General features: G+C 38.8%; 2 protein-coding genes across 4 annotated transcripts in view; one reads left to right on the top strand and one right to left on the bottom strand.

Annotated features, from left to right (window-relative positions):
* The window catches only part of soul2 (heme-binding protein soul2), a 102666-nt gene that overhangs the window by 1186 nt on the left and 73874 nt on the right, over positions 1–27606 (bottom strand). The gene's annotated exons all lie outside the window — the stretch shown is intronic.
* ccdc85a (coiled-coil domain containing 85A) lies at positions 916–27606 on the top strand. 3 transcript variants are annotated; one of them, XM_039672414.2, is made up of 4 exons: positions 916–1558; positions 2167–3127; positions 23525–23582; positions 25618–27606. In XM_039672414.2, the coding sequence occupies exons 1-4, from the start codon at positions 1319–1321 to the stop codon at positions 25631–25633; spliced, it is 1275 nt and encodes a 424-aa protein (XP_039528348.2). In that variant the 5' UTR covers positions 916–1318; the 3' UTR covers positions 25634–27606. The 3 variants fall into 3 exon arrangements, with proteins under 3 accessions (XP_039528348.2, XP_039528347.2, XP_088973161.1); XM_039672413.2 differs by having other exon boundaries at positions 2167–3136; XM_089117035.1 differs by having other exon boundaries at positions 2167–3641; positions 25618–25645.

Here is a 27606-nt window from a genome sequence, read left to right as displayed (position 1 = left end):
TGTGCTCGTCTAGCGTCATTAAATAGACACACCCTCAACATTTCATGGAATTCTCCCTCCCCTCTAAACTACCATAATGACAACAAGGAAACAACTGACCTGTTAAAAAAAGTGAGGAAAGAACAATAGATATTTCCCCATGCATTTACAAAGACGGGGGGGGGGGGGGGGGGGGGAAATGATATAAACTCACTAGAAAAGCATTAAAGCACAATGACAGATTAAGTGAATAATGACAAACTCAGCAGCATTGTGTCCTTGAGCAAGGCACTTCATCATTAGTAACTCCAGTAATAATTGTACAATAAATTGCTTTGAATAAAAGTGTCAGTTAAATGACTAGAAATGAATAATTATTAAATTGACTAAACAGGCAATGTAAGGGCTTGCTTAATAGTGTCAGCTGGAATCACCAGAGTTGAGAAAAAAGTGGAACGTTTCCTCATAAATAATTTGCCTGTTTAATTCAAATTAAAAGTGGTAAAGCAGCGGTAAGCTATAATAAAATTAAATGGTGGCTGCGGCTCAGGTGATATGTCTAAATCTCTTTCATTTTCACTGTTAATGCTTTACAAGAAATAGATGTTCAAAAATGTGCAGTTTATTAACTGGGTTATAAAAGTTTGCGGTATAATAAGGCATCAGAAATTTCCCTTACATAGACATCTGTCCTTCCAGAACCAATTAGGACCATCAATATTTTAAATGTATTATTATATTATTAATATGCTAAATTTGCAAATTATGACTTCAAATGGTCAACTTGGTGTAGGCTTGAATTATGGCCACCTAGTGGCGCCCAATAACAAAAAGTTAGTTGTCTCCAAGAGAAGGGGGCGTGTAACGGAAGAGAGAGAGAGAGAGAGAGAGAGAGAGAGAGAGAGAGAGAGAGAGAGAGAGAGAGAGAGAGAGAGAGAGAGAGAGAGTCACAACTCAGCCAGTCGAGCAATTTGAGAGGCTGCTGTCACGCACCCCGAGCTCAAGCGACCGGTGCGTCTTCCTCATGCGCGCGGACAAAAGGTACGGGTTCAGCACTGCACTGAGCTTGACAGGATGCTGACGGACAGGTGGAAACATAGAGACAGAGGGTCCACCCGTACAGCAAGTGGATAAAGGGGAGAACTATTCGCCGGCACTTTAGGGCTGCATCCCTGTCTTCAGAGGGGACAGCATGGGCAGAACAGTTATTCTTAAAATGGTAGTCACAAAAATTCGATACTAACAAGGGGGAATTCGCGGAAAAGTACCAACGAAGGATTTGATCTGCTTTTCGGCGATTTGTTTTACAGCCTTGCACTTCGATAAGTTGCTCGGAAGAATGGAAAAGCCCATCCAGCCTCAGCTGCAGTCCAGCATATCTAAGAGCGCGGAAGGTCCCTCAGAGGATCTCTCCAAACTCACGGACGAGGAGCTTCTGAAATGGAGCAAGGAGGAGCTGGTTCACCGGCTGCGCAGATCCGAAACCGAGAAGATGAGCGTTATAGTGGACCACAGCAATCTCATCCGAGAGGTGAACCGCAGGCTTCAGCAGCATCTCAACGAGATACGAGGGCTGAAGGTAAGGCGAGCCTGCATCTTGTCGACTAAAGAAATAAAAGCCACATCGTTTTAGTAGCTACTAATCAAACAAAACGTTAGCTTAATTGCCTTAGAAATATTTCAAATAACCATGACTTAGGCAATTATGCTATGAGGCTAACGAAAAGATAGTTTTATTTATTTATTTATTTTTTTGTGTGTAAAAATATATCTTTTGTTTAAAAAATGCGTCAATCTTACACGTTTACACACGGCCTGTTTACACAAGCATGTTGTGCAGCTTTAAATATTTTTTTTCTTCTAAGATTCACCTCCTGGCACATGCATTCTCTGTGATTGGCATAAAGGTACACCGGGGTTAAATGCCTTACATGTAATGTTGTCATAGAATAATATAATGCTATTGCATGGCAACAAAACCACTACAGTAATATTTCTGTAGTATGAAATTTAAAAAATAAATAAAGTAAGAATATTTTGTTATAAGTAGGCCCATCTTGACAGCTGAAGTCACAACAGTATATATATATATATATATATATATATATATATATAACTTCAATTTCACCAGTCAAACTTGCTCCGCTTAGACATCAGTGTTGAGTCATAGATTTTTTTTTCTTCCAGGAGGTGAATCAGAAGCTTCAAGAGGACAACCAGGAGCTGCGGGATCTCTGCTGCTTTCTGGATGATGACCGGCAGAAAGGAAAGAAGGTGTCGAGGGAGTGGCAGCGTTTGGGCCGCTACAGCGCTGGGATCATGCGTAAGGAGGTGACACTGTACCTGCAGAAGCTGAAAGAGCTGGAGCAAAGGCAGGAGGAAGTAGTGAGGGAGAACCTTGAACTGAGAGAGCTATGCCTTATGCTGGATGAGGAGAAGGGCTCTGGAGGTACCGGCAGGTCAGCAGGTACCGGGGGACCAGCCGGCTGCAGGAATTCAATCGATAGCCAGAGCAGCCTGTCTCACGCCAGCGGTCCTGGGCCTGGTCTTCTAAGAGATGTGGGTGACGGGAGCAGTACCTCCAGCGCGGGCAGCACCGACAGCCCTGACCATCTCACACATAAGCAGCAGCTGTTGGGTGGCCCGGTTGGAGGCAGTCCTGACCACCTACATAAGCCAGGCTCAGGGGAGGAGGCACCGGGTCCTGAGCATGCAAGCCGGAGACATAGCACCAGCCAGGAGTATGCAGCGCACACCTATCCCCAAGTGTGCCGGTCTCGCTGTGGGTCCTTCTCCAGTCCGGATCATAAGGGCCTACGGGGTTTCAGTCCAGAGAAACTTGGCAAGAGCCTGCCGAGAGGCAGTCCAGAGCAGTTATCGAAACACTTGCTGGTGTCCTCTCAGCCACCTGGCAGCCCGGACCTTTTCCAGAAGCACAGGGCTAGCATGGGAAGTATGTGTGGGAGCCCAGAGCCCAAACAGATTCTATTAGGGACACCGGAGCACCTTCAGAAGGGACGTGTCGTATCTGGGAGCCCAGAGTTGTCGAGGCATCAGCACAGCAAATTCGGCAGCCCCGGCCGAGAGGTAGTACAGAAGAGGCCGGGCGTGGAGGAGATGTCCCCTCATCACCGGAGCATCTATAGCGGTATGAACGGTGGGTCCGACTGGAGCCTGCTTTAGCACCCACAGAGAGATATGGAGTGCCATTTGAATGCACATGCAGAGGGGATGGTCCTTCTTCATTCTGGAGCACGCAAAGCCCCAATTCCCAGCCAGGCACTAAACCATCCCATTCAGCCAGCCATGATCTGCATTTAGTCTAGTTTTACTTGGCTCAGTTCAGGAAAGGCAATGGCCAGATAGAACGGGGGCTTTAGTGTCTGGCTAGAGTAAAACATCTCATCTCTGGTAAAGGTCGGTGGTGTCCAGTCTTGGTCCTCTCGGCCCATGATTTTAGCAGGCTTTAGCTACCTCCTATCAATCAGCCTCTGTACCTGTGCCTCCGAAACCATTTTTTTTATGCTCTGGAATCCAGCTGAGGGAACACTGTAATCAATCAATCAAAGACCAAAATACTCAGAGGCCCAACAAAAGCCAGAAGACACTGCTGCCCAGCAGGACCAGGAGTGGACACCATTGTACTTGTCATATGCACGCAGGTGAGTGGAGTGGCATAGTGTATGAGTCAGCATCACTTGAGAAGGAGCAGTGTTGAGGAAAGGCCCTTTGTTTTTATGTTACCATGAGAACATCTATCTTTTTAAATTTTATTTTACTTTATTTTCAATTTGCTTTAGAATTCCAGATTTGAATTGCAATTCTGCATCCTGTTTGCAATCTTTTGATTTTAAATGCATTTTCAATTAAATTCTGAATGGTCCCCACCATGGTACTTAAGCTGAATGCTGCAACCCACAAATGCTCTTGAATTACACACACACACACACACGTATGTACATCTTACTCCCCAATTAAATGTTTTTCATCTCCGACAGTAAGTTTTAATACAGCCACATGCACCTAGCGGAAGGCTCATAATTACCACATATTCTTGCACACACACACACACACACACACACACACACACACACACACACACACACACACATGCTGCTGGTACAGATCTCAGATGGTTCTTGTCACTTGTTCATTTTTGTAGCATCAACTTGGTGATGTTGCTTGTAGGTTCTGTTGAATTTATTTTCGAGTTCTGAAAATTCAAAATTTTTGTGCAGGATGGTAACAGTGAAGTCTGAAAAAAATATGCACTTGGCAGGAATTTTTATATACCTGTTATTCAAAACATAAATTGGATCATTTCATGCAGTCCTTGAGAATCCAACCATTGGTGTTGGTGCCGTTAGTAGCTATCCATCCACCTATTTTTAAGCGCATGTTGGCATATCGCATAAACAGATGCTGGAGGGAAATGCCAAAATGTGCGTAAATTCTAAAAATGCACAAAAAAAATTATGCACTTTGAAATCATGTTTCACAATTTTACAGAATAAATTCCTTGATATGCATCAAAAATGAGCTGCATCAAAAGCTTCTAAAATGCTGTTTTGATTATGCTTGAGCAAAGTCTGTTGTTAAAGTGGTTCGGTGTATACAGAAATTGCATCCCAGAAACGCCTCACATGATTGCATTCACAAACACCAGGCAAGTTAATTCAAGTTGACATGACGGCATTTATTTAATTTGCGCACTCTGAGCCATAAGTAATATGAAAATTATTATATACAGTGGCTTCTACTGCAACAACTTCTATTTTTTCTTAGTGATATTTATCAGAAATTGCCGATTTTGTTCTCTTTGACTCGCTGGATGGAAACAGTGCTTTATTCGCAAATGTTTTATGCGATATTTCAAATTTGTGCACAAGTTAAATTCTTAACTTTGGACAGAAACATTGCTAGTGTCTTGCATTTCTGTTTACTTTTGCCTTAATGCTAATCAAAGTTATTGCATCCCATTAGAATTACACTTTACTACATTATTGAGATACAAAGAAATAATGTTGTGAATCCTCATGGTGCGAATTATACATTTATTACAAATTTGCATTAAATAGATAGTTGATAGCTTTGTGAGCAGATGCTGACATATCACAAAAGCTACAGTGTACATTATTTTGAGGACAAACCCTGTGAATGTGTGCAGAATAAAAGAGGGGAATATCAAACTCTCCTCCTGATGTGTAGCATTCTCTCCAACTATATTCTGCTAATGATTTCTTGGAGGAGAATTGCTGAGCTGTGCAGCTTGCCAAGGCCATGGGACACTACCCAAAGCTGTTTGCTGTTTACCTTGCACTGCATTTAATAGGAAAATTACAGCTGCTAATTAACACCTGAGTTCACTGACCTAAATGGATGCTCTGAGGATCTCAAACTAGAAACAGCAGCACTGCTATTCTCAAGAAGGATGGTTCGGAATGTGACATTTATGGATTGTATAAAAGCTTGGCAATAGATTTATTTAGGTATCCTGACTGGCAGATGGATGGTTGATTTATTTTAGAAGCTACATTTACCTTACTTCCTGTGGTTTGTTTCCACTCTGAGCGCACAAAGGCTTTGTATACAAGCTTGGTACCAGACAGCCTGTACTGAGATTCATCCTGCTGCTGATTTGAGAGAGAATTAGCTATTGTATTATCTCTCTTTCTCTTTCTCTGTTCTTGTGCTCTTTCGTTATTTCTTCAGACCAAAATTCTCTTTTCCTAATAATAATGCAGAACCAATTAAATGTTTCCACTGATGCTCTGGGTTGGTGCATATCCTCAGTTTTGCTTACTGATCCAGATCCTTTTAGAACATGCATTTCAGTAGAGATTCACAATCCCCAGTGTGTCTAATTAGTCCTAAATACACATTTAAACAAGAATATTTGGTTAATGAATAAAAAAAATAAAATAATTGACACTCTTCATGGAGCTGTGTTCTTTACCAAAACCACATGCTCACATTCTGAGCAGGAATTAGAGTTTATCCCTGTTGGCTGTGGCCAGTCAGCCTGGATTATCCCTTAAGAAGGTTTTGATGGTCAGATTTCTCTTTTTCTCCTCCCTTGCTGGGGTGTGTCCTGCAGTCAACAGTAACTCTGATGTTTTTGGCTTTGACTGAACCAGCCTCTCTGGTTGACACGAGGTGGTCTGTATCTACATTCAGAGAGGTTCTGGTGTAGACCACTTGTTGGCATCACGATATTCAGTGAATTACACAACAAATCTAATTTTAAGTAGGTTTGTGAATGTTTAAAAAGCATATTTGATTTCTCCTGGTGCAGTTCAAACCCAGCGCAACATAAAAAGCTGCCATTCTGTTTTTAGATTTATGAAGGAGACTCTTTTCTTGCATATGCAAAGTCTGGTTTGTCATTCTGTAAAGAGTTGGGATAAAAGCAGAAATGAAACAATGTTATCTCCCTTAGGTTAATTTCCAATGATTTTTTGATTACTAAACATATTAAACTTGCATCAGTAACATGACAGCTGCAAGTATTCTGATTTAAGAGTTTAAAGAGAAACGTTAGGTGTTATGTGAAGAAAGTTATGTGCGTTTAAATGCCTAAAAACTGAAAACTTAGAACTTCAAGCAAGTATTCAGGTTTTAACACTTACATGTAAAGGCTGTGCAGCTTTACAAATAATACAATCTCATAAGAACCATAATTGCCTTTTAATTTATTAACTTACTTGGATTACAGAAGTTACTTTAATTTCAGAGAAAGTTACAAACAAGGTTAAAAGGCACAGTTCATCCAAAAATGAAAGTCTGTCATAATTTACTGTACTCACCGTCATGGAGTTCCGAACATTTAATTATTTTCCAAAAAGTCCAAAATGGACATTGGACCCTAATAATTTTTAATGAATGAAGATTTGTTTCTTTGTTTTCAACTGAAGAAAGAAATTCATAAAGGTCTGGAATGACAAAAATTAATGATGACAGAATTTTCATTTTTGGTTGAACTAATAGTTTTTCTGAGCACTTTATACTCTGCTTGCTTTATTTCTACATAATTTGTTGAGCCACCACAGTGAAGTACATTTTAAAAAGGGTCATACCCGGTGATCTCTCCAACATAGGACGGTGCATTTAACCTTGACTGACCTCTCCTGAGCTCCACAACCTGTAGTTATCATATAAATTTGCTTCATTTGGGGTTTCCGCTCAAGTGTTCCTCAAGGCCCGATGTTGAGAAATCATACTGTCCATCAATCAGACCGTTGATGCTGTGTAAATAATGAATAATGCTGTTGCTCAGCTGCATTTGCATTTGTAATGTGACACAGAACAAGCACTGCTGGCTGTTGTTCACGCTTTGCGGGCTTTCGTCGTAGTTCCAGGTTGATGTGGCTCTTGATGTGCTTTTGACAAGGCTTTGGCTCTTTGCAGGAATTTAATTTGCAATCCGAGGAATACATTTCTAATTGCTTGCCTTGACATTTAAGTTGAATTTAATTTCTTTTCCTTTCATTTCTCTAGAGATAAAGGCCATGGCGATCACGGCTGGCATCAGACGGCTGTTTTTTGCTCTCTTGCTGCAGCCAGATGTTGTATAACACTTAGGGAACAGTTCTCAGAAGCCTGGTACTAAATTAAATCTACTCAGCTCTTTGTGACCTGGCCAATGACTGATCTTGAATGCTCAGCCATAATTAATGACTGTCTGCTTGTTTTATAGTTTAATGAAAAATTCTAATCCCGCTAAGCTGCGTCCTAAACAGACAGAAATTTAGCCCCCCTGTGATCACCGTGTGCGGTTGCTAATTCCATAATCTATTCGTTGTCATGCAGAGTTCGCTACACAGTAACTCCTATGTACTGTACGTTGTGTATAAAATTAAGCTGATGAAACGAGTTCTGGGGTAAATAGGTGAACAGACTTGTAGAAATGGAGAGCTACAGTGTTTATCGATCCCTCATTAGTGCACGAGTGAGCAATTGATTCGGGCTTTCTGCTACTGCAACGTGGGGGAAAACATTGCTTTAAAATAACGGATTACATTGCAGAACAAGTGTAAGGTTTAAAAATGATATCTGTCAAAGTAAGTCACTGAAATAACTGGATTTACTGCACTGTATAGGTGAGTCCATGTCAAATCAGGTCACATTTAGACATACTTCCATGTCAAGTCAACACTGAATAAGTCCTTACCAGTACCATACCAGACCAAAAATTGTAAAAGCTGATATTTTGATCACACTAGGGACTTTTTCAGGACAGGAAAAAACTTTTTGTTTTTTTAAGTCAATCAAAGTTAATAGTTTAAGATAATTTATTAGTATCTTGGGACTTTTTTAATGCCCCAATATTACCCATGTCTAGAATTTTTAAACTTTTCCAAAAATAGTAGTCATTGTTTGTTACATTTTTACATCAAAGAGTCTCTGATCCATTTGGACTTTAAAGGAGAACTCCGGCGCAAAATGAACCTTTGACGAACCACGAACGGCGTTCATACGGTTCAGAAGTTCGCTGAACTTCATACAGTTCAGCTCACTTGGCACGTCGTTCGTGGTTGGACTTGTCAAGACTGTTTTCCAAAGATGGCTGCTGCCTGTATACAAGAAGTGTACTATCTTTATAAAATATCTTCTTATTAAACGGTCTGTACTCTTACAAAGTTCTCAATGTTTCGTTTTGCATGGACCCTCATTTTGTTACTGTGTTAGTGTGGGGCGATTTTGAGCCTTGTTAGTGGCATTAGTGATTTCATTTTCTTAGTATATGCCCCCATATTCTAGCGTATACGCTATACAGTTTTTAGAGATACAACTCTTTACATTAAATTATCATGAAAACAAATATCAGAGAACGGTTGACTAGGTACCAATGTGTAATTAGACCAAAGGTTTTTTCGCAGCGTAGAGTATTGTTCACTTCCACAGTGTCCTTCAGATAGGCTGCTAAAGCAACTTTTTGTCCTTTTCCCTGAGATTTATCTTACTTGTGCATTCATCTTGAGATCTGAAAGAAAATGTAAATGAGTATTAAACTCAATGCCACCTTACATAGCATGCGTAGTTACCATTTACACATGCTATCCTACAGAGGCCTCTGTAAAAAAACGAAGACTGTATGAGACAGTTAGTGTCTTTGTTCAGGACACTTTGTCAGCTTTAATTCTTGGCTATAACCTATCTTAAAACAATAGTTTAATTAATCTCTTTGAAAATGATATACATTATTCATCTCAAATTATAGCCATTGATTCTCTGGAAGACGTTCAAGTTTTCCTACAAAAGCCTTGTGTTCCTAAAGGATGCCAGTGCCATCTCTACCAATACTAGCCTCTGTGCAGCCCAGTAACATGAAGGGAGTCCAATAATGGCATTAATTATGGCATTAAAAAAGGAAGTAGAGGGATGTAGTCCAAACCGGACGTTCGCTGTTGGCTTTGAAAGGGGACTTATGTTAAATAAAATATCTCGCTAGGCATTGAACTTTGAGCTTTATAATTTTACAGGTATTATTTATGCTCTAACAGCAACATTACACACATTAACTAAAGTTTGAAAAATGGAATCGCGATGAACGGGACCTTTAAATTGTAAGAATATTTTACAATATTACTGTTTTTTACTGCATTTTGATCAAATAAATTATGGAGACCATAAGAAATTTCAAAAATATACTTAAAATCTTATCGAGCTTAAACTTTTGAACGGTAATGTAAATAAATTTCTATTAGTCAGGCAGTCTTTGGGAACTGAACCCATGATTTTGCTGTTGCTATGTAAAAGAAATGCTCAGGAAGGGACGTACAGGATGATATAAAATAAACATTAGTAGTAATGTATTAGCAAGCTGGGACAGACTTACTGTCAACTCGAAACTGCATTATATATATGATGACCTGCTAATGGATAAAACCTTTTCAATTTTTAGTGTTAGCATGAATACTCTAGGTAGGTACAAAACAATGAAGTCTAAAATACCATGGAGAAAGCTATTTGTTAACATTCTCATTTATGTCAATGGCCAGTTACATTCTGAATATACACTTTGTGTGTCACAATTAGCTCCGTTCCACTTTACTCTCATTATATCTCATGGCTCTCATCTCACACTGCTCAGGATGAGCACAATAGTTCGGTCAGGCAAAAGGGAAATGCTCAACTTTACAAATCTCCACCTTCTCACAGTCACACACTCGAAGCTAAGTGAAGCGCAGCAACACATTTAATTTTAATATGTCACACATGTCTCCAGCAGCACTAGGTCATTCCTCAGCCTGGCTCTGGGCATAAGCCCAGGTACGCCTGTGCATTAATGTGGTGCTGATAGCAACTATTCAGAACTGTGACATGAAATCTAGCAGACATGTCAAAATGTAAGCTCTTCCAAGAAAACATCTACTCTAATATGTAACATTTCCGATTTATATTCAGACAATGTATTCTGTAAGAATTCCACTAAAGAAAGATTATTTTTGGAGTCCAAAAACGGGACCCAAGCTCACTACAGTAATTTGCCATTCAGGGGTGTGTTTCCCGTAAAACTACGTAACTCGATGATTCACTAGTACGATGCATCGTTGAAGAAATCAACTAGCTAGTCATGACTGTTTCCCCAACTGATGTTTTATTAACAAGGTTTGGGAGGAACACGTTCTAAGGATCACCAATCAAATCATTCCAACCAGCTTTCAGCAATCAGTAATCAACAGGTCCACTCAATCAGCATGAGCAAAGCCTATAAATATACACAGTCGACTCACCCATAGTTCTCGACAGTTTTCAGCATTTGGTTTACCGTTTTGTTACTATGTCTCAAATGCAACGCCCACCGTCCGAAGACGAGCTCAACCATTCTCCGGTTCCTCTGCCGCCATCAGCTGTCCCCAGGACCATTTGTTCTCCGCCTGATACTGCCCCTGAGCTCCACGCTTCATCTCACAGGCGCCGGTCTGCGTAAGCAAGCTCTCGTACGTCAAGACGCCGAGGTTTACCCTTACCTCCACTGGCGAGGACTCTCGCTTTCTCCCCGGCATCCTCCTACTGTTCGGCCATACCGGCAATTCCACCTATTGGAAAGTGGACAGTCTTGAGTCTGAAACAAGCGCTGATAAATTCGATATTCAGCCCTCGCACAGGATGACCAAAGCGCAATTATACAACTTGTACGTTACCCTGCAATCATCCAATCTCTCGCCTAAGTCCACCCCAGTTTCCAAGGCGGCCAGCAGGCTGGGCAGAATTCGGGAGGCCACAATTTCACCTCGCCCGACTCCGTCACCTTCTCATTCAAGATCCGTATTTCCGCGCACAGGCGGAAAAAGGGGAGGGCTTAGCGGTAGTCGCAGAAAGATGATGGAATGTCTGTGCCCGCACTGTTAGTGGAGGCAGCCTCGTGCTAGTGTCTGCTACGGGAGCGGGAGGCCACTGCAGAGGAAATGGGTTAAAAACAGCAGGAGGAAAAAGCTGAGATGCAGAGGGTAGGCCGGCGGGCCCAGCTGTGTATGGCGCTACGGCAGGAAGCGCCGTGCTGAAGCGGGAGGTGAGGGAGGTCTCGCAGTGGTGGAATCTGGGGCATGGCCCAAGCTCGCAGAAGGCCTGGTGAACATAGTTGGCTAACAATGCTTTTGGGAAGTGCACCCCTGGTTGATTAAGGGTGTATTCACACCAGGAAAGTCCGATAGTTCACTTGCTTTGGTCGGGACCAAATAAATTATTATTATTTTTTTTTTGGTACGGTTCGCATTCACATTGCTCTTTTTGCAAGTGAACCAAAATTTGTAAACAAAACCAAACATGTGCTAAGGTCGTCCATTCATTGGACAAGGATTCTCAAGTAGGGAAATCAGGAAGTGCAAAAAAGGCTCAGCATGGAGATATTTCCTACTGCAATATTTGTTCTTTTACCTATTTTCTGTTATTCTGTACAAACGCAATATGTAGAAACTAATGAGTAGCTATCATATGATACAATGTCATCTATACGATGTTGTAATTCGGATTTTGAGAAGACGACGAGTGTAACGTTTGAGTGGCTCTATTAAACGCGGGGAAATACAACAACTCTCGTCTCTTGTGCATCTTTTCATTCGACCATCTATTTCATTTTTATCTCTGGGTAACATCTCAACTTTGCGTTACAAGTGGCACTGCACAGAAGACGGATAAGGTATAACGTTTTCAATGAGATCCTTATTGTATATACTGCTAACAAGTGCTGTCAATGTTAACGCTTGCAATTAAGTTTGTCAAGTTTAAGGTAAATTAACGCAGCATCGTCCTTGTAACTATCCTTACATTATGAACTGCAAATGTTTTTTTTTTTTTTGCATCTATACGCGATTAGACTAAAGAGAACGCTCTGTATGTGAATTCCATTCCAATGATGCACACACGACACGCAGAAAGACGCACAACAGTATCGTGTGGCCAGACAGCTCGCCGGAATGGAATTCTCTTTTGATGCAGCGCTTTCTTGCAATTGGCTCGGTTCATGTTCACACCGTAAACTAACCGTACCAGAGTACGTTTGGAACCTTACCGAGACCACCTCTTTAGCTGGGTCTCGGTTCGGTTGTTTGGTCCGCACCAGAGTTCGATTGCTGTATTCACACCTGCCCAAAATGTCAGCACCAAGGGGGGAAACAATAGACACCCTAGAGTTCGATTCAATCGAACCAAACAAGCCAGGTGTGAATACACCCTAACTTTAGTTGACCAGAATAAACTTGCCTGAAGTAAGAATACAAACTTACAAAACATTAGCATTTGTAGCAGCTAGGTTTGTTAATTAAACAAGTCAAACACTGTCAATGTGGGAAATATATTGACTTGATCACGGATATCTAGAATGGGTTTTAGTATTCACATTTATGTTTTATTGCTGACTAGAGGTATTGTGTACTGTGGTATGGGCAAAAACAGACTTCCGTGCTATATAAGTGAAAAGTGAGAGACGGATTGAGACAGAATAATGGAGAGAGGTGAAACTCGTTTTCATGGTGAAAGCACTGCACTTTTGCTCTTGGCTCATACAGCCGGGTCACATTTCTAAGCATAGGCAGAAAAAGACTGTGGGACACTCATGTGCAGCTTCAGAAAGCAGCATGCTGCTTATGCTTTCAATGGTGAAAGAACACCAACTTTAACTTCTCTATTTTTTCCTTTGGGCTGACTGTGTAAATGCAGGACGTGTGCAACTTGACGTTTAACAACTGAATCACAGAATAGATTGACACAATGACAAGAACAACTTTGAGATATAGTACAAGACCTAAAATGATAGTTCATCCAAAAAAATAAAATAGAATTGTCTTCATTTACTCAATCTCATATCATTCCAAACCTTTCTTCTGTGGAACACAAAATATATTTAAAACAAAAAAGGAAAAAGAAAGAATGTCTCTGTGATTTTTTTTTTGTTTTACATACATTTAAAGTCAATAGGGTCCAATGTTGTTTGTGAGTAAATGATGACAACTTTGCAGCAATGACGCTACTTTGTGGTTTCAGTGTAATAAAAGACTATACTAAAGGTCTTTCAGTCTTATTTAAGGTCTCTGCACTCAATGTGACGCAAGGCAGCAGTTCAGTTTAGCTTGTGAGTCATATTATGCAACCATCCTGAGATATGTGTGCAAATAAATGAGTATACTGTATTTTCTTTTTTCTTCTCCCAGCATACTGCAGTGTGGCTAGGCTATACTTTTTCCAATCTTTATAAAACCCACTCAGATGAAATCAATCACTGTGATTCAGCTACTTTTTTGAGTGGACTGCTATTTGCTCAAGTGCACACAGATGCAGGTAACTGTAACAGAAGCAGTGGAAGGTGGAAGAGACTGGTTTTCACAGAAACACACAGAGGCACAGTAAGGAGACAGGCCCATGCTTTCCACCTCTCCATCTACGCAGAAAATAAAAGAGCCTTTAGACAAAATTAAATTGGCCAACAGAGCCAGGTAATTGGTAAGGCCATTAAAATTAATGAAATTTATATGCAGATGAGAGAGGTAATACTCAGAGAGGAACCTCAAACCATACAGTGCTCTCTGTGGGAGGAGGGCAGTGTGTGCAGGCAGCTAACTGTGGGTATTTATGGACTCCCTTCAGCGTAAACAGTGTGCTATTGCGCTCTTTATAAATCATCTGAATGCATGACCTGACATGCATTTTGAAATTCATAATGTGCTGACGGAGTTTGGAAAATACAGCCACACTAAATGACCCCTTTTTCAATTTATGCTCATAAATATTTCATCATATCAGGGAATTACAATCTTCAGAACCAGAGGAAGAGATGGATGGATGGAGATATACATACAAAACAGCCCTGTGTGAGAATTGTTGAAGGGTTATGGACTACTTCAAAACCTTGTGAGGTGACGACATGTGACTCATTATACTTTAACGTCACTTTGTAGGCCAAAACGCGGAAGTGAGTTAGCATTGTAGCACTTCCCGGGTTTTAGCGGGTTCCCTCACCATAAAGTCTATGGGTTTTTTGAATGTGTTTTTGCTAAATCGCCTGAAACAAGGTCTGTGGTCACGAGTCACGACACGGAAAAAATTACAATCTCAACTTCACACCGACTTTAAACTCAGTAACAAGAACTCAATAACACAAAGTCAATTAAATTTTAAATAACTCATTGTGTACTCCTCCAGGTGGTATACATGTGTGTTTCAGACATCCATCTATTCGATACCCTTTAGCACCAGCTTTTCAAAAAGATTTGGCTCAAGAAGTCGTCTGTGGCCTATTGATTAAACCGGCAAATGAAACCGTACTTGGTTACTAACCTAACCTCGGTTCCTTGAGTAGGGAACAAGTAACTAATACTCAGTGGGAAAGTGTTATGCTATAAAAGCCCATTATTTTGCCATAACATCAGGTTTAAATTGACTGAAGCGACAAACTCTGACAGATTGCAATAGTGCGGCAGGCTACAGAATACTTGTTCCCTACTCTCAGGGAACTGAGGTTACGTTAATAAGGGAGTACGTTCCCTTTCGAGAACGATCAATTGTAACACGCACGCACTATTAGCAACTCGCTCCAACCAACTGGAGCCTAGGGAAGCCTCCAGAGGCTCACAGAAACAAGCCATTAAAAAACCGTCACAAGGACAGGGACTGGACACAAGTCGGATCCCATGATAAGAGGGGCTGGAACGCCTGAACCAAGCTTGTTCTTATAACATAGTCCTTGGACAACTTGTGCTTATGGACAGTAATCATGTTAGACTGATAAGACCGGACATCGTCAAGTCTAATTATCATTTTGAGATAACTTGAGTCTGCATGCAAGGAACCTCCATGTAATAGAACCTAACAAATGTCCTCGGCGAGGACCACCCGGCCACCACACATATGTCTTAAATTGGCACACAACTGGATTAGGCCCAAGAAGAGGCCATGCCTCTTTTAAAGTGGGTTCTAGTGCCTATAGGACAAACCTGGCCTACCGAGTTGTATGCCAAAGAGATGGCATCTACTATCCATCTGGAGAGTCTCTGTGATCGTTAACCCCTTGGTGTGACCGCCGAAGCATATAAAGAGCTGTTCCGAATGCCTAAACGGTGTAGAACGCTCCAGGTAGATTTTTAGAGCTCTGACAGGACAGAGCAAATTAGCCTCCCCATCGGACAATGTTGACAATGTAATTGAGAGCACCTTGAGTACGTCACCATGCTTTGGCTTGAGTGTGACCCTGGAGTCATCAACCCCAAATTCCAAGTAGGAAGGGAAGTAGAATTCTGAATTGTGAAAAAACCCTCTAAAACCAGTTCAGATATGCCTGACCAGGCTGGGAGACCAGCAAACCACTCTAAGTGTATGTAGTTGGTCATGAATAGTTTTAACTACTGTATCATCATGACTACTAATAATTTTGTGAAATGACATGGGTTGGAAGAAGGTTAATTTTCTCTGAGGCAAGAGACTCAGGCTGTTTGTGGTTATTTATAGGGTTGACAGGATTGGAGTCTTCACAGGGAGGACATGATGTAATCCGTACTGCTCCATCTAGCACACGTCAATCACACAACCTTGAGGTCTTTTAGTTACAATAGGCACCCATGGTGACAACACAAGGCTTCTTCACATTCATACCTTTCAAACCCAGCCTAATCCATATGCACAGGCAAAATGATTTACATTCTCTCATCACTTACTCACTCACTGTATTGTTGTTTCAGACCCACATTACTTATTTGTTTATTTTTTTGGTAGAATACAAACATTTCATGTAATTGATATGAATGACTTAATCATTCAAAATAAAAAAAATGGTCCATAATATGTATTTTGAATAATTTTTGAGATTTTATTTTTGTGAATTGCTTGATGCAGTTAACAGATGAGTTGACTGATGAGTCAATAATGACCGAATTTTGGGAGAAAGGACTCTTTGCTCAACAGAGATTAACTAATACACTTTCAACATTATCTCCACAAAAGCCCAGAGAAGCTAAAATGGCTAGTCTAAATTGGCTTGCACTTGATCCACAAGTCATTGTGAAAATGAAGCACTTTTACAGAGAAAGATGTCATTTTGTGTGATTTTAGTGTGCAGATGGTCTTTAGGGGATGAAGAGTCACAGGTTTTTGGTTATCCAAGGTGTCATTTTTTTCAAAGTACAGTATGTGCTTAAGCTCTATTGGGGACACACAGTATTTATGGAAAATTTGAATTGCTGCTGTGTTTTTTGATGAACACTGGTGCTTCAGGGAAATTGCTTCTAGAAGCTGGGTCAGTAGAGCAAACGATTCCTCCCACCCCCCACCTGTGTGTGAGCGTGAATGTGTCAGAAAATGTGTTGTATTTGTCATTTGTAGGGCATTTTTAGACCTTAAAATGGGCTTTAAACAACTAAAAAACAACTATGAGAAAAGATTCTCCTCAGGGAAGATGCTCTCTTTTTAGAGAAAAGCTGTCTGTCTGTCTTCACTATAAATTGTTAATATTAGGTAAAGTTCATTGAGCTCCTGTTTTTTCCCCTCCAAATTGTGATTTAATCTCTTTACTGACCTGATTTCCTTGATGGCTTCCCATTGTTTCATACTCGGGCACAAACACTGTGCGGAGGGCATCACAATATTAAAAAACAGTCACGCAGATGCGCTTATAAAAATTGTCCTCTTTTGCCTTTAGGAAATTGGTGAGGTCAGCGAGGTCCGGATTTCAGATTTATTTGCAAAAGAGCTCATTTAAGGTTGACCTTGTTATACAGTAGGGAGTGTAGACCGGTCTATCCCTGCAGAGGTGGGAAGTTGTGGCTCATTGTCATTCATTCCTCGTAAGGGCAGCAGGGAGCACAGTGCGTTTAAGACATTGATCAGATTTTTCTCCCAGAGCATCTTGTAAAGTAGGCCAATAGGCTATTCCTCCTCCTCTCATTAGCTTTTCACTTTGAAGTCAATCCACTCCCATTATGTTTTGTTTAAGAGTGTTTAATGCATTATATTATGCAATATTTATGTGCTATCTCAAACCTTATTCTGAACTGTTTCCATTACATCTAACATAAAAATGACACTTGTTCACAAAGTATTTCCTACTAGGGTACAGTATTGGCTTAAACTCTACCAAAATGGTCTTTAGAAACCATTCTTAGATCTGTTAACTGGTAGCTATAAGAAGGAATAATATTCTCTGCAACTCACATTAAATTATTGCCATATCATCAACATCTCGAAACAGAAACATCAGATCACTTAAATGCACCAACTTTGCTCGAGCTTAAAACATAGATATAGCTGGACTAATAAGCTTTGAAATGCACTTATTGATGTGTCAACAATCTGACTTTCCATGTCAAACATGTAAAAATACTAGGAATAACTAAATCATGAAGGTTTTTATCATTTTTGTTGCCCTTAATCCATGACATTTAGCCCTGGGCCCCTTGAATTCATGTGACGGCCCTCACTATAATGATAAATGTATCCTGAAAGTCACCTTGGGCTATTTTTTGGAATACAGTTTCTCGGCTAGATAATGATACTGCACATAATATGCAGAGTTCTGAGTGTATGTTGATCAATTCAGATGTAGTGGTATGGTCTGCTGTCTCCTTGAAATTGCTGTATGGTCTCGACACACACACACACACACACACAAAAAAAATGCTTCCATGATTGGTAATGAATGATGATGTGTGTGTGTGTGTGAGAGAGAGATCTTTGATCTTTGAACAACAGAATAGTGTGTCTGCTCTGAGGACATCAAATACAGTCGCTTCTCTTTTTGCTTCCGTTTCATCATTTCTCCATTCAACCAATAACAAACAGGCCAAAGGTCCAGTGGACTGATGTGAAGCATATTGTTCCTGTATGCTTATTGTCACAAGGCTACTTTATCCTTTATCCTTTCTGACACTCTCCGCTCTGCCTCCATTCACTGATCTGAAAGGTTTAGGCTTTTCTTTGTCAGCAGAGAGCATAAGCCTTGAGTCCAACCAATATGACTATGGAGAGATAATACAATTATATGGTATGCCACTAGACAATCTCATCTTAAACTTGAAGCGTCTAGCTGTCAAGAAATGCGAGAAAATATATACACGTGGGCCTAAAATATGAGGAAATTACACGTCCCATACTTCTTTCTAAGAGACTGGGAGATATTGATTTGTGTTTGCTACACTGCCTCTCACGGGAATATTCATTCTGTTCTCATTTCAAACTCAAAGGCCAGACAGCAGTGGACTAGTGCAGATGATAAGAGAGTTAGAGAGATGGCTGATGGGATTGTTTAATGAGAGGCCCAGCAGCTGACCTTGTGAAGGGCAGCATGGAAGCCTTGTTCTGACTGATTACAGCAGAAATGAGGAGAAAAACAAAAAGAAGAAAGAAATATAGATAGAAACTGAATCAACGTAATTGTTTGCTTAAGATGACAATACACATCACTGAATAAGCCTCGATTTAACAATTTGCACACACGTGTAACTGGGCACATGTACAGCCAGTTAAAAGTGAGTATCGATGTCCTGTCTGCATCTCCTGCTATGGAGCACACCTGCTCCTCCCATGTTAATGAAGATTCTACCGTAGTGCTGCTCAGACATCGCCAATACATTCCCAGACCAACACTGCACTGCTCATTACTGCACTTTCAAGGAGCCATTGTATTGAAATTCCCCTTATTGCAGGTATATTGTCCTTTATCTTCTCTACGATTTTCTGCAAGTAATTCAGCACAGACCACTTAGCTGAATTCAATCTTAGTTTTAGTTCAGGGTATTGTCCACAGTGGACAAAATCAAATAAAAAAGTTGTTCCCTTCAATTTTCAAGTACAATCGACTTGAATGTTTAAGTCAGAACTGTTTCAACTTAAATTACATTAAACAGACTTCAAATTATACAAGATTCAAATTAGTCGAAACAAAAAAGTTGGAAATTGCTTAACTTATTTTGATTATAAAAAGATATATTGTCATAACTTATTGATCAAATACTTTTTACAGTGTGCCAAGTATTCAATCAAACCAAAGCTATATATATATATATATATATATATATATATATATATATATATATACTGTATATATATAGTATATTTTGTACTTTATACTACAATTCTAAAATCTCCACTTGAGAAAGTGCACCATTCTAAATCTAACTGACATGCTCAATTGCATTGGCATTATTATTATTTGCTTACTGAATTCGGATTTTGTGATTTGCGACACGTGTTGCTTCTCATGTAACTGCAAATAAACAACACATCATAACGGTTTAGTTTTAAAGCTGTTCTGATGTGGCATTTAATTTATGCAGATCAATCATTTTTTTTCCAAAGATGGTATTCTTTCATTTTAGGTCATTTTTACCATGCTGATGTAAGTTCATATCTTGATCATGTTTTTTTTTAAATAAGTTTTTAGTTCAAATTTTAGTTATTTGATGCTATACAAACATGATTGTGATGAGTTTTTTTTCACAAAAACTCACATAATCTCTGAATGAAGGCACCAACTGACTTTTTTCAGTATTTTCGGGAGGAGATTGGAGCTTCCACTTTAGTTTCCCATAACTGTTTAGTTCACACCAACATGAGTTGTTCTGCAGTAAACTGTGCTTAACAGATCCTGCGGGATTTATACTGTGGCTCCAATATGTCAGCGTCATCTCTGGACATTGGCGGCTTCACTTCCCTACAATAGAAGAGAGTGAAGATGCAAAACCCATATTTTTTTTTTACAGTCCATTCATTTTTGCTAGCTTAAATGCAGTAGTATTTCCTTCAGGAAATGTAAATACAATTTATATGCATGCAGTATACCAGGGATTTTTTTTTTTTTTTTCATTTTAATGCCTTAATTGAAGAGCAAGGTCACAAACAAGCAAAAAGGCAGTTCTGTCAAACTCATTGCTACCTGAGGAAAAGTTTCTACTCCAAACATACTGAACTGAAGAGCATGTGTGCTTATGAGTTTTAAGGACTTTTCTTTAGACCTTTAACAGCTTCATGCTTCTGTGCTTACTATAGACATAATGTTTCACATTCACAAGTAACAATCATACCATAAAACATCTCTGTTTACTACCAGTATTTGTGTGTCTCTCAGGGTAGGGTGGGTTTATGTGTTTGTAAGTGTACAATTTATTGCAGTCATTTGAAGCACCAGAGGGCAGTGACAGTTTGAACCAAAGGTTTTTTTTTATTTTTTTTTAGATATTGACAAATGCAACATGTACAGAAGAGGGTCAAAGGTTTAAGCACCTTCATTCATCTCATGCGGCACTGTTCTGCTCCCTTACGCACCATTATAATGTTATTACTTTACACTGATGGAGCCCTGCAAACTATTAGGCTTTAAATAGATCAGGTATTTTCATCAAATGGGAGTTTTTACCCAGCAGTTCTCGGTTTAGGCATTTGGGCACAAAACAGCATCTTTCTACAGTAAAATAAATAACTTTCTCAATTTGTTCCCAATCCCAAATATATCTGCTTAGGTCCTCTGTAGTTCTCAATGTTCCAGAAACCGATCACAATAAAAATAACTTTTAACTATATTTTCATACTAATTCTATAACATTTTAATGAACTGAAAGCTGCATTTTTGAGGCAATGGTATAGCTCTTTGATTTGAATATACTTATTGATTCTCACTGTAGGCTTGGAAATCATTTGATGTTTCTGGTTATGGCTACCCAGCAAAGATATATGAAATACACTTTTAAAGCGGGTATGGAGAAACCTGTTATTTTTCTAAAGAACATTAAAACGAACACGAACTCTGCTTTCATTTTAAATCGCCCCTTAAGCTGAGGACACACTAAAAGGCCGATTATAAATGTAATTTGATACTTATGACTGATCATGCCCAAACTCGCCGGGTCAGAGACAGTTTAAAATCTGCTGCAGTCGTTGTAAACATGTCTGTATTGTGTTCAGTTCAGTTTTAGAATGTTTTAGCTAGTCGTTAAGTGTGTCCCCGGCATTAGCGTTCAATGTGATATGGCATTTGGTTAGTTTCAAAAAACAAAATACCTCAAGGGCATGTATTCAAGGACACATTCAGCAGGGAAAACCAGTAACATTATTTACATTTCTTTTCAAAATTAAAAAACGATTACAGACAGAAAGATATTTTCTCTAAATGGAAAACCAAATAGATTTCTGGTTTGACTAAGCTCTTAACCTATTTACAGGTATATGTGTGAAGTCTGCATGTGAATATGGAGTTCACAAAGATGCTTTGTGTGTGTGAGTGTGTGTGTGTGTGTGTGTGTGTGTGTGTGTGTGTGTGTGTGTGTGTGAGCTGAGGGACAGAGAGAGTCCTTCCACTACAGAAGTGACACTTGACTTAGACAGAAGGTACTTTTCATCAGCAGACACTCAGGGTCACACCTCCTGCTGGTTCAATCACACTGTACAGTACGTAACACGGATTACAGCAGGATTTGCTCTCTTTCACATTGTTTCTCTTCTTTCCCCCTATCTTTTAATCCTCTCACTTTCTGTTTGAACATTAAATAGCAGTGTTGACAAGACAAAACATGCATGCTTTCAAGTCTATCATTTTATATCCTTATTTATTTCTGAAAAAATGCTATCAAATAATTCCACAACCCCATATATTAATTTGGCTCTATACATTTATGCATCCAGCTGATGCTTTGATGCAAAGTGACTTGAAGCTAGGAGTGGATCGATACCAAACTTTGGCATTGGTAAGATACTAGCCTCGGCATCAATGTGAAATCAATGTCTTATTCAACAAATGAGCCTCGGTCAACTGATCAAAGGAAAATAGGGCCGTCAAAGCATTCGATAATTCAGTGTCATTAATGATAGTAATTCACTTTTAACCTCATTGTTTTATAGTTAACAGATTCAGTTCCTTTTTAAAGAAGGGAAACAAAATAAAGTGTTTATTTGCATGACATGTAACCAGTGTTGTTATTGTTGTTGTAACTAAAAAAAAAGATTAAAAATGGTATTCAATAATCGAAACAAAGATAAAATAAAATATGAATACTATATGAAAATCATCCAAAATATGAATAAATACTATAATTATATATAAATAACACTAAAATTACACTGCACTTTATTTGATATTTAAGACATTTTGAACGAAACAGTGCTCACACACTCTATATTTCTCAAAATGCATCAAAACATGAAAATACACAAAGTAAACTTGATGCAAATCTGATAACATTGGATGCAACTAAAATTATAACTTTCAGTTGCACTTTATTATACGGTGTCCTTGTTCCAGTGTAATAATTATATATTTAAATACTGAGTAACAATAATTAACAGCATGTATTTACTATAGGGCTAGGGTTTGGTTAGTTACATGTAATTTACTGTTAGCATAGTAAATACATGCTGTAACAAGCACACTGTAAAATAAAGTGTTACCAGACTTTCCACACATTTTGACTGAAACAAAGCTTTAAAACATCCCAGTTTGACAGTTTTGGTCTGACTCATTAACGTTAAGACCATGTGTGTGGGTTAAAACAGTGCTGCCAACCTCCTATGACTAGGGTTGGGTATCGTTTGAATTTGAACGATTCTGATTCCTATTGCGATTCCTTGTTTCGATTCTGGTTCCTAACGATTCTCGATTCCGATTCTTTGACTGTGAATATCGAAACTAGGAATCGAAATTTTAACTTTTGAACGATTCCGGGAAAAACGAAAAGTTAGTCTCGGTTCCAATCGATACTCGATTCTCGATACCCAACCCTACCTATGACACATTGTAACATTGTATTTTCCCTTTTATAATAAATGCCCTGGTCCTGCCCATTTAACCAAACAGAACAAATTAAAATACAAGGTATAACTGAAAATTATGGGTTGTCTCATGCCATCTACAACAAAAAGGCAATGTAAAAAAAGTCATTTTGGTTATTACAAGTGAATAATAATTACCATTATAAGTCAGTGAGTCAGCCCACTGTTTTTGAGGAACACAGTGTAGCCTGGTAATCATTATTCATTAAAGGAGCAGTTATTTTGCTAATAGCACATTTTAAACATCAATATTAAATGAACCATCTAAAATATATGCTCAATTTATCCTTTTCCTCTGCAGCCCTGATATCAGCTGGCTGTTGCAGCAGCTCCTGTAGAAGTGTCAGGCTTTGGGACAGGTAAGGTTCACATCTGTTACTAATACTCAAAAGATGATTATCATGCCATATGCTGAAGATTCACATGGTTATATATTTGTTTGTGTGTGTGTTAACACTTACAGTAAGTTTGTGTAGTATCACTTCTGTTTAAAAGTCTGAGGTCACTAAGTTTTTTGACATAATAATAATTTTATACAAGGATGCATTAAACTGGTCAAAAGTGGCAGTAAAAAAGTACAATTACAAATATTCTTATATTAAATAAATGTTCATTTGAACTTTCCATTCATCAAAGAATCTTGAAAAAAATGCATCAGTTTTCACACACACACACACAAAAAGCACTGATAATGAACAATGTTCCACCAAATCAGCATATTAGAATGATTCTGGAGGATAATGTGACACTAGCCGCGTTTCCATTAAAGATTTTGCGCTATTTTCTAAATGTCAACTTTCAGCCCTGCACAACCGAGGTCTGGAGGCAAATAGCTGAAAATAACACGATTGCCAAAAGGATTTCTCAAATGGGAGATTTAATTTCTATCTTTTGCCAACATTATTTTGTATTGTTTTCCAAGCAGTGATAATAAGCAATGTTCCCCCAAATCAGCATATGAGAATGATTCTGGAGGATCATGTGACACTAGCCGCATTTCCATTTAAGATTTTTGATATTTTCAAAATAACAACTGCGTTTCCATTAACTGATATTATGCGACTAAAACATTTTTTTTTTCTCTTGCGATAAGTCATTCCAAAAATCATGCCGACAGATGTTGGTAGGTTTATGTATATCCCAGCCAACACACTAGCGATTATTTTAATCAAATGAGACGTAGGAGTGTTTAGCATTAATGGCATGGAAAGCCCCTTATACTTGAGAGCGGTACATTTGAGGTGTTTCTCCCTTCTATCTGCTTCAATGTCTCGATAAATTGTGGCATTTCTTTGTTGTTTTAAGAATCCAGTTTTCCTGTAATACTCTCGTCATCTGTCCAAACATACCGCGCCTTCTTCATGATCAACTTTTACATACACCAGGTGACCTGTAAATGCGGGAAAAAAAATTCCATTGGAGTTTTGCGAAATGTCGCTTTTTCAAATTGCCTGAAAAATTACCTCATGTGAGCGTAAAAACTTTTTTGCGATATATTGGAGATTTTGCAAAATTGACGCATTTCCATTGGTTGTATTTTCAATTTTTCGCTATTTCAGTTTGCAATTTAAAGGGTAATGGAAATGCAGCAACCGAATACTGGAGTAATGATGCTGAAAATTCACCTTTGCTACCACAGGAACATGTAATGAATTACATTGTAAAACATTTATTTTATATTGTAATAATATTTCGCAATTTTACTGATTTTATTCACGCTGCTTGGCAGCCTGGACACCATGAACCAAATTTTCCCCTAAGATAGGGATCCAATCACAGAACGGGGAGGGAGCACAGACGCATTTGATAGACGTACAAGCGCATTTGATAGACATTCGTAGCACCCAATAATACGGCCCTGGGCATTCGTAAACCACGCCTCAAATACGAGAAAATGAACGTGTGGTTACCAGACCACATCTCATTCTCAATGAGACTTGGTCTGGCGTTAGCCTGGCTAGTTTTTTTTTTGTTTGTTTGTTTTTTTCGACCAAATAAACGCAGCATTAGTGAGCATGTGAGACTTTTTTCAAAAACATTAAAAGCATTTGGGTCTTTTGAATAGTAGTGTGGATATATGTTAGTGTGAGGCAGTTTCAAGGTCTGAGGGGTAACTGACCCTTGATCCTTCTCAGATGCTCCATCTAACAGAAACTAGCAGATGAGTTAATATTTAATGATGCAGCAGATTTAATGGCTGAATAATTCAACCTGAGGGAGTGCATTAGAATAATTTGCCCTCTTCATTTTACTCAGCACACAAAAGTTAAGCACAAACACATAAAAATAAAAAATAAAACACGAATGAATACTAAAACACTACATGTTGTCATTTTATATATAAATATGCAAAGTCATATTCCATCCTAATCAACTGTTCATTTTACCCCATAGTTTTGATGCCTCCTGACCTCGACTGGATCTGGATCCAGCGCTGGGACCCGGGCCATGAAAAAGGATCCCTGTTGCTTTCAGTTAACTTGCACTGACAGAAATGGAAGGCGAGGATAAAAAAAATGTGATTGAAGGACAATACGTTTTTTAGAACAGCCAGTGTCTCTCGTCCACCTCCCTGGTTCCTGCTGGTCTCCCAATACAACTTTCAGCCCTGCACAACCGAGGTCTGGAGGAGGGATTCCTTAGGATCCAAACAGCTGGAAATAACACGATTGCCAAAAGGATTTCTCAAATGGGAGATTTAATCATCTATCTTTTGCCAACAAAATAGACCTACCTCCTTTGAACGAAAGCAGATGGAAAGAAAAATTAAAATGGGACTGAGACGCTATGACACAAGTTGTTTACAGTCACTGCAAAAAAGAAATTGTGTATTATTTTGTATTGTTTTCCAGTAAATTATCTAAACATCCTTTAAACAAAAGGGCATTATATATATATATATATTGTTTTTCTTTCTCCTTTCAGAAATGTATTTTAGTCACAGACCTCACTAATATATATATATATATATGTGCAAAAACATAATAAAATATACAAATATTATATATATATATATATATATATATATAACAAATATTAAATAAAATATATATAATATATACAACTTATTTTTGTCAAGGGATTCTGATATAAGAGATTATAGGGGATATGATCTCTCAAAACAAGTTGAATGCAGTTATGCTCATTTAAGGATGTCTAGATATTTTTTTTACTAAAAAACAATCTGATGAAAAATAGTGAAAAAATTATATTTTGCAGTGTGCCAAAATCTTGCACAAGCAGGCAAACACCTATTACCAAGTCGGTTTTATGCCTCTAAGAACAAGGGCATTTCTCAAGACGTGTTAACGTAAAGAGCAATACTGAAAGTCAGTGGCTCTCAGATTTCAAATTTTAGCCGAAATTTGAATGATAATGACATCACGTTATATCGATCACTGCCTGGCTTTTAATAAGACCTGTGTGTGATGACCGGTGATTTATTATGTTGACTATGGCCCTGTGTAAAGTATGGTAGTTAAACGCATAACTATCGATATAGTCGCTAAAGTCAAAAGTCGAAGCGGGAGCCCCTCCTGTCTCTCAATATACCATTACTGATCTTTTCGTATAGATGCAGTGTTGTGTGATGTGAAAGAAGCACATAGAAAGCTGCTGCTCTACCCGAGGCTATAGCCAGACGCTTTAGGCTTCCATTGTGTCGAGTTCTGTCGCGTCTGGCATTTCTGCCCTCACTGCTGCCGAAATCAAGCGGCCCATTCACAAAGCTTTTCTAAGCTACACACATATCCTGTCCATTTCAATGCTTTTCGCAATTGCCAAACCCATTTTATTGTTCACCAATAAAATGGGATTTCTTTTCACTGTCTGTCTGTTGATTCAAAAGGAAGGACGGCCCTATGGCTCTGTTAGAGCCCACAATTGCTTGGTTTCAGTAGAAAAAGCAAGCTCATATTCTCTGTTTTTGGGCCATGACTGAGAGGTAAAAATCAGAGACTTGTCATCCCACTGGACTATATAAACCATCATGCCTCTCTTCTTACCAGGTATTTCACTGAACAAACCACAGAACAAACCGCATTTCATTTGAAAGGACTTCATAGTTTATATTTGTTCCCTCACTGAACGTACATCGCAAACCATCAGTCCTCCTGTATACCGTCAGTATTAAAAACAGCAAACGCTACTTGATAAGCTCATTAACCTGTGTCTTTTTTATTTTTGTTGACAGATTATAAAATAGAACAAATATTAATATATAAAAACATTTATGTTTTTAAAAAGTAAAGAGTAGTTTAAGGCTTAGTTTTTTATATATATAATAACTATAATTATTATTTTTGACGTACTGGTATTATTGAATCTATAAATATTATACTAAGAGATGTATGTAAAAGACAATAAAGTCTTCTTTATGTAAAA

This window comes from Pimephales promelas, chromosome 11 (genome assembly GCF_988280905.1).
Source record: "Pimephales promelas chromosome 11, fPimPro1.hap1.1, whole genome shotgun sequence".
NCBI classification, from domain to species: domain Eukaryota; kingdom Metazoa; phylum Chordata; class Actinopteri; order Cypriniformes; family Leuciscidae; genus Pimephales; species Pimephales promelas.
This window is presented reverse-complemented; position numbering and strand designations above follow the sequence as displayed.

Excerpts from the sequence above, each read along its gene's own strand:
- ccdc85a (XM_039672413.2), top strand. The coding sequence starts at position 1,319 with ATGGAAAAGCCCATCCAGCCTCAGCTGCAGTCCAGCATATCTAAGAGC. Across the intron at positions 1,559-2,166 it reads ACGAGATACGAGGGCTGAAG|GAGGTGAATCAGAAGCTTCA; the intron begins GTAAGGCGAGCC and ends TTTTTCTTCCAG. Across the intron at positions 3,137-23,524 it reads CATCTATAGCGGTATGAACG|CCCTGATATCAGCTGGCTGT; the intron begins GTGGGTCCGACT and ends TTTCCTCTGCAG.